We start from the raw sequence: 12,577 nt of genomic DNA on the forward strand, positions 1-12,577 counted from the left end.
TCACAGGTATCCTCCTTATGCTCTGGAGACAGACACAAGTTACAGACCAGATGCTGATCTGTATATGGATACTTGTTATGACATTTTGGGCAGAAGCGGAATGGGGTCCGTTCAATCAGCCTTGAAGAGACACGTGGCCGGGCCGACCAGGCCCCGACGGGGGGATTGAAAAAACCCCGAAGGGCCACCGGAGCTCTTCAAAAATCTGTGTTGATCTGTTGTAACTAACCCGATACCGAACGCAAACAATACCGACGATTTTTTCGAGATTCTAACTAACTTTCCGACCCGAAACACGGAGCGAAAAGGAACACGTCCGAACCCGATGGCGGAAAAAAAACAATCTAAGATGGAGTCAACGCCCATGCGCAATGGAGCCGAAATGGGAGGAGTCCCTCGATCTCGTGACTCGAAAAGACTTCTTCGAAGAAAAACAACTTGTAACACTCCGAGCCCAACACCAGATGGCGGGATGTGCACAGCATGTGTATCTGCAGCTACACATGCCATCGAACATATTATTATTATTATTAACAATAATTATAAAGTGTGCTCTTACTCAAAAGGAATCCGGACTCTAAATATCAGATTTCTAATTCGAGAAAAGCAGGGCTAAAGCTTATAAAGTCTGGGCTTTAAGGCTTTTCTGTTCCAGAGGCTGGCCACTTGTATGGAGAAAGATTTATTTCTCTTATCTGCATTTTCTTAAATTTGGAAAGCTTCAACCCTTTTGCAGCGAATGAGCGCAAAGGTCTATTTGTCACGTAATGTTGCAGTTTGTGTCAAAGTGGAAGGGGACCATGTTGATAAAAAAGGCTCTATGCGTAATGAACAAGGATTTAAACATAATTCACTGGCTTCCAGTTAGCAAGCGCATCAAGTCAAGAGCTGCCTAAGTGGAAGTGTCAAGATAATGAAAGCACAAGTTTTGCTGCATCTGTCTGAATAGGCTGGAAGAGTTAAATAAGATATTTAGACCCACCCAGGAATAGAGCATTACTATGGTCCAGTTTGCTTAAAATCACACTTAGGACTACCCAGGACAGACACTGAGAGGGCAGCAGAGGTAGTAATTTATGTAAATACTTCATTAATCCAAAGCATGTAGATAATTTGTTTACATGCGAGGTAAGGGATAAGTCCTTATCCATGTGTACTCCTAGATTCCAAACAGACTCCACTGTAACGGTACAAACTGTCTTCGGGAGGCCAGAAATCTGCTAGTCCTGGTGATCCCATAATGCAGCTCATTACTTCGGTCTTGTAACCATTAAATTTAAGAGAGTTGACTTTGAGCAATTGGGAAATGTTTCTAATACATTTATGAAAATACATGACTCGGTCATCAGAACAGTTTACAAATTTAAGGCCATGGGATCCAATCATACTGGCAAGAGGTCTTGAGTAAAGCTTTAACAGTGTTGGACGTAGGGAAAAGCCCTGAGATACTCCTTGTTAACTATTCTGAAGAATGAGTGAACGGTGGCAAGGAAGGCGGCTTGCATTCTTCCATCTAAAAAGGCTAGCCATTTCAGCACTCCTACTTTTATCCCTACTTCTGACAGCACAAAAATGTGATATACTGTGTAAAATGCTGCAGACAAATCAAGCAGCACCAACAAAGTGTGATGACCCTCGTCTGCTGCCAAATGTAGATCATTTAAGGCTGTAACCAAGGTTCCTTCTGCCCCATGCAGTTGGCAGAAGCCAAATTGGTCTTCATCTAGTAGGTTATGTCCCTACAAAAAAAAAAAGAGAGTTTATTATCAACAAGTTTCTCCAAACTTTTACTAGAAAAGGGCAGAAGAGGGGTGGGCCTGAGGTTACTAAGAACTTTAGGGTCAGCAGAAGACTTCTGCAAAAGGTTGGGGGGCAACAAGTGCCTTTTTCCATTCTGGAGGTGCCATCAACGTCTGCAACGATTGATTACATACAGCTACTAGTGGACCTGCCACATAGTCAGCAAGCTGCTTCCAGGCCCTAGGAGGTAAAGGATCCAACACAGGACCTGACACAATTGAAACAGCTATAGTGGGAAGCTTATTCTGGGAAAGCTGACCAAATTAGTCACATCAGCCAAAAGGTCTGTATTTGTACTGGCACGCAGACCTTTCTCTACCAAGGAAATAATCAGTGGCTTAGTCTGGTTAGAGAAGGTTACAAAAATGTTGTCTTCATCTCAAAGTAAGTGGTGAGGTCATTACAGAGATTGGGAGTGCATAACCTGATAGGCTACACAGGCAGGGTTTAACATACTGGCCCTCATTATGACCCTGGCGGTTGTCGGTAATATGGTGGAAAGTACTACCAACAGGCTGGCGGTAATTTCCACCATATTATGACACTGGCAGTTAGGCTTAAGCCTAACCGCCAATGTACCACACCAACCACCATAGCGGTAACAGCCGCCAGGCTGGATATATCAATCTCCAGCCCGGCGGCCGTCACTGTACCGCCTGTGGGATAATGACCCTGCCTACCGCCATGGTTTGCGTGGCTCCCATACTGCCACGAAAAAAATGGCGGTAGGCACTATTAGTGAATCCCTTCCCTGTCACTGATAGAGGTCTTCCACACCCCCACCCACTCCCCAGACCCGCCCACACCCCTCCTCTCCAAACCGCCCCTACATTCTCTCCCCTTTTCCCCAGCTTTAGGTGTATCCTCACTGGAGAAACGGGCAGCATGAACACAGCCAGTGCCAGTGCATGGATGGGCGCAGACGGCCTTGCCTTTGGTGCTGCAGCGGTACAGGCAGACTTAAGTTTTGAGTTATAAAGGAAAAACTGGAGTGCTAACCAGAACGACGTCCCAGTTTGGGAGAACAGAGAAAAAGGGTCCGTTCCCAAAAGATACTTACTCTCAATAAAAACTCAACACATCACTTCTTTAAAAAAAATATATATATATATAATCTCTCGCTCTTTAGAGTGCTTTATGGGCTAGGAAAAATGACATTTAATGCAGCCACACTTCAGGCAGATTTAAATATTGTGTCATGAAAGAAAAACTGAAGCATTAACCAAAATGGCGTAGCAGGGGAAGAATACAGTCTGTTCCCAAAAGATCAAATATGAAAAAATAGTTTTAAAAAAATGCTAAATTCCCATCTTCTGAACTGAAACGAAGCCCAAAAGTACAAGTTACTTACTTTCGGTAACAATTACGTATTCTAGTTGCAGATTCCCTGCCTTAGAATTTCCCCTAGGCGTCAGACTGGACTTGAGATTGTTCTTTGAGCAGTACCCCTACGCACCGTCAGGTGGTGTTGGTCGGGTCCGCGGGCATTTTTGGCGTCATGGTCGCCGTAATGACATCGCAGTCGTGTATAGGCGCTACCCCGGCACACTGACAGTTTCTTTTCACAACCTTCCACGCCAGTTAGCACAGAGCCATGAAGAGCACTGAGAATGGTGCGCCAAAACTAGGGCCCTTAAAGGGAAGTTCCTGTCCCTAAAAATCAGTTCGCATTGCGGGGAGGATGGATAGGTCGGGTAAAAAATCTGCAACTACAATGTCTCTACCAGATATATCATTACCGAAGGTAAGTAACTTGTACATCTGATTGAGACTTCTTGTTGCAGCTTCCTTACCTTAGAATAGATACCCAAGCAAAACCATCCCCGTTGGTGGGCTGGGAACTAAGATCACCCCACGAAGTCCTGCAGGACCGAAGGGCCAAAGTAGCCGTCTCTGCTGACCTGAAAGTCCAGACAGTAATGCTTGCTAAACAGAAGCAAAGATGCCCATATTGCAGCCTGACTGATATCCAGGACTGGAACTCCGTGTGCTAGCACTGTGGTAGCAGCAGTTGCTCTGGTGTAATGAGCGCACAAACCCTCCGGGGTTGCTTTTTCGCCAAAGCATAGCAAATTTTGATGCAGAGAACTACCCATCAAGAGATGGAGATGGTACTCTTATGCCCTGCCCTTCCTTTCTTCACACCCACAAAGAGTTGATCATCCACCCGGAAATCTTTGCGTAAAAAGTAGGCAAGGTGATTGGTTGGCCTACATGAAAAGGTGTCACCACTTTGGGAAGGAAAGAAGCTCTGGTACGAAGCACCACCTTGTCAGGATCTACTGCTAGGAATAGTGGCTTCGAAGAGAGAGCCTGGAGCTCACTCACTCTGCGAGGCAGAGGTGATGGCAATCAGGAAGGCAGTTTTAAGGGTCAAGAGCCGTAGGGGACAGTTGTGGACCAACTCGAAAGGAGCACACGAGGTATGTGAGGACCAAGTTCAAATCCCACTGGGGCATTATGAACGGGATGGGAGGAAACATGTGTGACTCCCTTGAGAAACCTGCCAAAAGTGGGAGATTTGAACAGAGAAGTTTGGTCTGGTAGCCTTTAAAAGGCAGAGATGGCAGACAAACAGCCCTTGAGGGTGCTCAGGGCAGAGCCCTGCTGGGCAAGAGAGAGAATAAAGAGGAGAACCTCTGAGAGAGGTGCAGAGAGGGGAATCAACAGACTTGTTGATTCACAATACCACTAATTTTTTTACAATGACAGGCGTATACTGTTTTTGTGGAGGGACACCTGGATGCCAAGATAACATCACAGACTTCGGTAGGAAGGTCGAAAGCCATCAACTGCGGACGTCCAATCTCCACGCAAGGAGTCAGAGACTGGACAGGTTCGGGTGAATGACCGTTCCCTGCTGCTGCGACAGAAGATCCTTCCGGAGGGGCAGTCTGATCGGAGGATTGATGGGCATGCTCAATAACTCGGGATAACAGATTCTTCGTACCCAGTCCAGAGCCAGCAGGATTCCTTAGGCCAGGTCATGCTTGATCTTCTTCAGAACTCTAGGCAAAAATGGCATTGGCAGGAAGACATACAGAAAGCCTGAGCTCCATTCATGACGAACAGCATCACTGAGCGACTGATGCCTTGGAAACTCCAACGTGCAAAGCAGCTGACATTGCGCGTTCTCTGTGTAGGCAAACCGATCTAACCAAGCCTCTCCCCACTGCTAAAAGAGATCCTGTGCCACCTCCGGATGGAGACGGCATTCGTGATCGACTATGCATTGATGGCTGAGTTTGTCTGCTCTGATGATCAGAGTCTGCCACATGTTGAACCACCTGTGAAATGCCCTGCGCTCCAGCCATCTCCAGAGGCGAAGAGCCTCTTGACAAGGGTCCACAACCCCACTCCGCCCCGCTTGTTGCAGTACCACATGGCAGTGGTGTTGTCAGTAAACACCTGCACCACTTTCCCTTTGAAAAAGGAAAGGAAATCTTTCAGTGAAAGTTGGATCACCCAGAGCTCCAAAAGGTTGATGTGGAGCCTGGACTCCACCGGACAACAGAGGCCTCTGATCTCCACCTCTCCCATGTGGCCACCCCATCCCAGGAGTGAGCCATCTGTCACTACTGTGAGATTTGGTTGGGGAAGCAAGAGGTATCTGCCGCTGACTCAATCTTGATTCGACAACCACCACTTCAGGTCTTTCATTCCTTCTGAGATTTCCCTGATGCTGCGCCCACTGAACTTCAGGTCCCACTGCAGAGCCCGCATCTGTCATCTGCCATGTTGGACCAGAACGATGCAGGATGCCATGAGGCCCAGCAGCCTCAGAGTCATTCTCACCGAAATCCAGGATAGAGGCTGAAACATCGGTATCATAGCCGAATATCCTGGACTCGCTTTTTAAGAGGATAAACCCGAAACTGCACTGCGTCCAGAACAGCACTGATGAAAGGGAGCATCTGAGAGGGACTCAGGTGTGACTTTGGCATGTTTATAGTGAACCCCAGTGACTGTAGGAGGTTCGCCGTACTCTGGAAGTGGGAGATGACTTTCTGGGGCGTGTCCGCCTTCAAAAGCCAGTCGTCGAGGTAGGGGAAGACTGAAATCGCTAATCTGCTCAGATGAGCTGCAACCACTACCATCACTTTCGTGAACACCCAAGGGGCCCTGCTAAGGCCAAAGGGGAACTTGGTGAACTGAAAGTGCTCGTGACCTACCATGAATCGCAAGTATCATCTGTGGCCCGGCAGGACGGGAAGGTGAAAATAGGTGTCCTGCAAGTCCAACGCTACCATCCAATCTCCAGGGTCCAGGGCAGAAAGGACCTGAGTTAGGGTTATCATTTTGAACTTCTCCTTCTTGAGGAAGAGATTGAGGGACTGGAGACCGAGGATAGGGCAAAGGACTTTGTCCTTTTGGGCATCAGAAAGTAGCTGGAAAAACAACCACGACCGACTCCTGGCGCAGGGACCCTCTCTATGGCTCCCTTGGCCAAGAGAGGAGCTGTGACCTCCTTGCAGAGAAGTGCCAAATGATCCTCTGATAGATGATCGTATGATGGTGGCATCACCGGAGAAGTCTCAAAGAGGAGGGAGTAGCCCCTTCGGACAATTTGTAACACCCAGATGTCCGTGGTAATGGATTCCCACTGGGGCAGGGGATGGCGGATCCTGCCGCCAACTGGTCTTGGATGTTCCGACGGACTAGGAAGGCTAGGAGGCAGAGGCAGAGATGGACCGCTGGCTCCAAGATCCACAAGCTTGAGGGATCCCACATCCGCGTAGAGGCACAAGTTGGTGGCCGATCGGAAAGGAACATGGTTGGGTGCCCCTTCCATAGCCACGAAAGGAGCAAAAAGTGGACTGTGGGGGGCGATGAGCAGCTACAAGGCCAAGGGACCGAGCCATATCCTGGGAAACCTTAAAGCGCCCGAGACTGGTGCCATCAAAGGGCATGTCCATCAAGGATTGCTGACCATCTCCTGAAAAGTCAGACGTCCTCAACTAGGCGTGGTGCTTAAAGGTCACAGTCAATGCAACCGATCTGCCCAGTGAGTCGGACGCATCCAGTCCACAACGAATCATGAACTTTGCTGCATCTCTCCCATCCGTAATGGCTTGGGAGAGAACGTTTCGGGGCCTCCTCCAGGACTCAAGGCAGCGCTTGCGTGACCGTATCCCGCAGAGTATGGGAGTATCAACCCAAAACGCATGCAGTGTTCACAGACCGCAGCGCTAGACTGGCGGAAGAAAACATTTTCTTGCCAAAGCTATCCAGTCTTTTTGATTCCCTACCCAGGGGAGCGGCAGGGACTGCGCCAGAGGATGACGAAGCCCGGATGACAAGGCTCTTTAGCATAGGGTGTTGGATCAGAGCAGGCTGATGGCAGTGGGCAACCGTCCTAGTCACAGGTGCCCCTGTGCTGGGTTTGGACCAGGTACCCAGAAGGATGTCCACAAGGGCTTCAATGAATAGAAGGAGGGGTTCCAAATTGGAGGCCCCAGGCTTAAGCACCTTGGTCAGGAGATTAGTCCTTACCTCCACAGAAGGAAGCTAGAGGTCCAAAACCTCAGCAGCCCTTCTCACCACCATAGAGTAGAGTAGCCACGGTAGTGGCAGAAAGCATTCCAGCGTCAGGGGAGTTGTCTAACCCGCTGGCGTCCATGTCGGGGTCAAGCTGGTATTCTAAAGGTTCCAACAACCCTTCTACACTATCCCCATATCCATACCCATAGCAGTAGGGGGTCAGGATCCGCCCTGGGCCCAGGAGAGCCCATGGAAAATGGAATCAGAGTTGAGCGACGCTGTTTCGGCTCCGGGTCGTCGGGAATCAGTGGAGGATCGACGTTCATTGTGGACCCAACCGACGTCTGGATCATCGACGTCTGTCCAGACGCCAGGGAAGGTCACATTGGCATCACTGGTGCTGGAAAGGATCCAAGAATGGATCTGGAGGTGCCCTCTAGAGTTGGACCGAAACCAAAACTTGGAACCTGAGGGGGCCCTCACCGACTCCCCTGGGCCCAAAGGCGCCGAGGGTTGGTCGGCTGCGCAAAGATGAGGCGCATGGCCTTATAAAATTCTGAGTTGGGCAGGGGTGGCACCGGCCCCCGGAAAGTCAGGGAGTTGCGGAGCTGACCCAGACGGAGGCCCCGAAGACAGAGGCCTAGAGTGTCAATGCTCTTCTTGCGTTGCGTCGTCCAAGTGATGGAGCGAATGCGAAACATTTTTGTCCTTCTTCGTCTTCTTGTGACCCAACCGTCCGGATCACTTGGAGGAGGGGTGATGACTCCGCAACTGGTCTCCTGAACTTCCCCTTGAACGAGACCGGGAGCGACACGGAGTCTGGTGTCGGGTCGCCATAAGCTTCAGGGACTGCTCCCTCAAAGCTTTCGGGTTCATGGCCCGACATTTGGAGCACGACTTCGGGTCTTGGTTGCGCTCCAGACACCAGAAGCAGACGAGGTGCAGATCAGTCACTGACATCAATCAGTGGCAGGGCTTGAATCTGGTCTTTCGGGACATCCCTCGACGCATCCAAAACTCGTCAAAAATGTATTGATAAAAGTTTTGCAGATAGTCAAAAAATGACTAGGGGTAGCTCTTCTCCGGATCTGCGCATTGGCTGGAGCAGAAAGAAAAGAACTGACGTCAGTGAGCCAGGTTGACGTCTACATACGACCATGACATCATTACGGTGACTATGATGCCAACGACGCCCGCGGAGTCGACCAACGCCACCTCACGGCCTGCAGGTCTACTGCTTGAAGAAAAATCTCCAGAGCCAGTCTGACGCCTGGGGAAAATTCTAAGGTAAGGAATCTGCAACTAGAAGTCTCTATCAGATAAGATAATTACTTCCCCACAATTAAAGGTCAACACACCACTTCTTAAAAAAAGAAAAAAAAAAGAAAACCAATTTTGATCTCTTGTCTTCTAGATATGTAGTAGAAAGAGTAGAAAACATTACATTTAATGAAGCTGCTTCACAACATAGATCATGAAACTGCGGCAAATGCAACGACTGAATAAGCAAAAATATGGAGTAACAAAGAAAGGAGAGGCCATGTGTTTTATCCTGCGAGTGATTGCAAGTTCCAGATTCATTCTAAAAGACTCCAGGGATTGAAATAGAGAAAACCCTCCCAAGAGCATCCTGGCTGCCATCTACAAAACCTGTGACAGGTATCCGGAATGAGATATTAATATAGTTTTGCATGCAGGCTTTAGTCCACATACATTTTTAACTTATGGCTAGAACAATATTAAATTAGATTATTGAAAACCAGCTTTTTTTGTTGGCAACAACGGCTCAACAGAATTTGTAAGCTAGAGGATTTAACGGCTCAAGAAGCTTGCACAGCATTTATGAAATATACAGTAGGTTTATGAGTGTATTCTAATTTCCTGACCAACACAGTGTGCCTACCCAACTTTCTGTAAAGTGCATTTTCGTCAGGAAGGATCATTAACTACATTAAAAGGACAGTAGGTTTTCCTCTGGCTAAAACCAAAGATGTTAAACAATGCTGCAGGCTTCTCATTCCTGTGAAAGTTCCTGCACCAGACTTCAAAAGCTTGATTAAGCATGTTCTAGCAATGTCGTTTGCGCAGCAGCAACCAAGGGTACTCGATCTTACTTTTCGGAAGCATTCTTAGAATGCTAGCTCCTGGGCTCACTATTTGTTTATACATGCCATCCTAAAACATATTTGTCTTTGAACCTTTTGTAGGAACTCACCTCCCTTCTCATTTATGTATTCAAAGAAGAATCATCTCATTCATATGGGTGAAGGGAAAGGGTTGAAACAATAGGTAAATACTGCTCGCTCTAGTAACTCATCTAATTTTACATATCCAGTGTCTGAGCCCACGTCAACTTCTTTCAGCTCTACTACATCCTAGCCATGCAAGGACTGGGATGTAGAAACTAACCAGATAATATGGCCAGAACCTGGGAGTGGGCTGAAAATTCCTTTCTCAGGCATCAACGCTGTTGTTGTGCTAGAGCAACCTTCCTTTGGTACGGTCTAAAGGGAGACCTTCCCATTTGTATAGCTGAAGGGACCAAATACAAAAATTACTGCAATGAGTAACTCACTCTTTTCAAACCCACCTCAATTTCTTACTTATACAAAAGAGTAAAGTTTTCAGAAGCAAAGAAGCCTACTTGGAAATTCTCTGGAGGGGCTCGATCTGAGTCATGTCTGCTGTTTCCTGGAGGAAAGTGATGAAATGGATCCAGAGATCGATGCTGAGTGGAATGGACTGCACTCCCTGTTCATACACCTACAAAGCAGTGTAAAAATAAGATTTGTTTATAAGCATACGCATATCAATAGTAAATTCACAACTAGAAAGGCAGAAATATGACCTAGGATTAAAACATCTGAAACAGATTATCAAACAGATTATCAAACACAAACATGTCTGACTTCTTAACCAGACGACTGTATCGCAGAATACTTTTCCACAATCATAGGAATGATACAGCATGGAATCTGGCTTCTGAATTCGCAAATGACCTCGAGCTTTCAACAACAGATTTGGCACAACATGGTGTCCTCTCTCTACTCTAGCATGAGTGCCACGGACATGAAATTTGATGACTTTGAAAACTAACTTTCACCAAATGCCAAGTTATTTGGATTTACCTTGGACACCAATCTCTCTCAAGCAATACAGTTATAATTTTAAAAAAACGAAAAAAATTAGTTCCTGGTACCACCTCTCCCTTCTAAACTAGTGAAACACATTCTTCCAGAAAGCACCATTTTAACTGCTTTTCCAGCCCCCCTGCTATTGTATTTGTATGGTGGTAACTACCTGTTCCTTGGCTTCCCAGACTTCATAATGCCCTCCTTGAAGGCATCCAACATGCCAAAGCAAGTCTCATCCTCACCTATGGAAATATGATCACATCACCCCATCCTGATGGAACTCCAATGGCTCAACTCACTGCCTGCAACAGCTTAAAAACCAGAAGCATCATTTACAAAGCCATCAGGACTAGTACCTCACCCCCACCCTCTTATCTTGCAGACAAGCTCACCATCTGTTTGCCTTCCCCGCACCCACAGCCAGGACACAACCAGACTGGAAGTGTAATAAAGAAAAAAGAAGGCACTAGGGACTCTTACACCAATGCACCTAGGATCTGAAACAACTTTATCCAGTAGGACCTCACCAATGCTGATCCAATTTAGGAAATATTTGGGATGCTGATAATGCCGGTTTTCCTGGCCCGAATTTCATGACTTAACTCTCCTTCTGGACTGGGTGGGACTACTTCCCCCAGTCACCATTGCAGCAGGTGGGGCCTGACTGGTTCAACAAGCTGTATATGTGCTGCAAGGATCTAGCAGCCCATCTTCACCCTTCACCGCCCAGACGAGGCTGGTCTGGGCCTATCATCTTTCGCATACTTTACAGCAGACATTGCCAGTTGTGAATTTGACTATGCCTAGAAATCAGACAAGCAAGGTGCTTATATTCCATCTCAGCTCCTATTTAATGCTCAGTGCCCAACTGCTGGGTGTTTGTGTGTCTGGCTTTTTCAATGGGTAAGAGGAAGCCAGCACCCTTTAGACCATCAGTGGCACCCAACTGCTCATCTATAAATAGTTTCTTAGCCAGAGCTGTGGGGATTATTACTAAGGTAGAGAGACGCTTATCACTGGATCCAACTGATCCCCTTGCTTCTGCCATGGGTATCCACTGCCTGCCGCCGCAAATGGCTCTGTCACCTCCTCTGGACAGAGCAGGTCTACCAATCAATGAAATAGCCCTGGGCTCGTCGTTGCAGGAGTAAGTTCTTGGTTTTAGTCCAGCTTCCAAACATAAAAGCAAAACCAAAAGGGGGCTCCCCACCAGTGAGGCCAGGGGAAACGGACAGGATCACAGCCATTCTTTGGTTCCCGGACACAGCTCCTGTGTTTTCTCAAGTGTGTCTACTTGGACTCCTCTCTCGACACTACTGACTGAACTTTAAAACTCATTTGGATCCTTTTTTTGAGGCTTGGGAGACTCAAGTGGGCACTCTGACCCCTGAGGTTTTCTCTGACATTACCACTGATGCACCCTTTATACCATGTTTGACTGATGCAAGGGCTACTTTGGGCCCTACAGTACCAACTATGCAATTAGCTTTTGGTGCTCTCCCTGTAAGGTGTACATCTGTTGCCACCCGGGATGAATGGGTATCTGAATGTGTAACTGGTCAGAGAGGCAACCTGGTTTATAACCCCACCAGGTCAACCTTGAATCTTACCCATGGCAATAAGAGTACCCTTCCACATATCAACCTACCCCGGGAGTGTTGTCCCTTTGCTGCTGTTTTGGGAAATGTACCTGGCTTAGATAACCCATATAATGAGACCTTTGATAAACCTAAAAACAAGGTATCACATTGGTTATCCTGCCAATCTAACTTCTCCATGAAAGACTTTTGTCATCTCGTGATGGTGAGGTGTGTGGTTTGGATTGGCCCATAGGAAAGATCTCTGCATAGGGACTGTGTTATCATTCATTTTAGATATCCATTTTTGGCGGCACAAATTCTGAATCAGCATCATCGACCACCTAGCAATGGGACACCGTTAATGTTTTGTCTCTTGGTTTCTTCTATAGGTACCTGAAAGTAGTCCTCCTCGTTCCCTACACACTATCCACACCACAGACGTGTAATTTGACCATGCCATGTCTCAATAGTTTTTTTTCCCTTACAAGATCTCGATGAGTTGGGCTGACCATTCCAAGGACCAGCTGAGGTGGTTATACACCCTAAGAATTTGTTTCTGTCATCTTCCAGTGTCTCGGTGGT

General features: G+C 47.3%; 1 protein-coding gene across 1 annotated transcript in view; it reads right to left on the bottom strand.

The window, feature by feature from the left end:
* LOC138259971 (uncharacterized) overlaps nucleotides 1-12,577 on the bottom strand; it is a 601,590-nt gene that overhangs the window by 498,434 nt on the left and 90,579 nt on the right. The window contains exon 4 of the mRNA XM_069207983.1: nucleotides 9,926-10,044. Within this exon, the coding sequence (XP_069064084.1) occupies nucleotides 9,926-10,044 (119 nt within the window). The remainder of the gene's footprint in view (nucleotides 1-9,925; nucleotides 10,045-12,577) is intronic.

This window comes from Pleurodeles waltl, chromosome 9 (assembly GCF_031143425.1).
Source record: "Pleurodeles waltl isolate 20211129_DDA chromosome 9, aPleWal1.hap1.20221129, whole genome shotgun sequence".
Lineage (NCBI taxonomy): Eukaryota > Metazoa > Chordata > Amphibia > Caudata > Salamandridae > Pleurodeles > Pleurodeles waltl.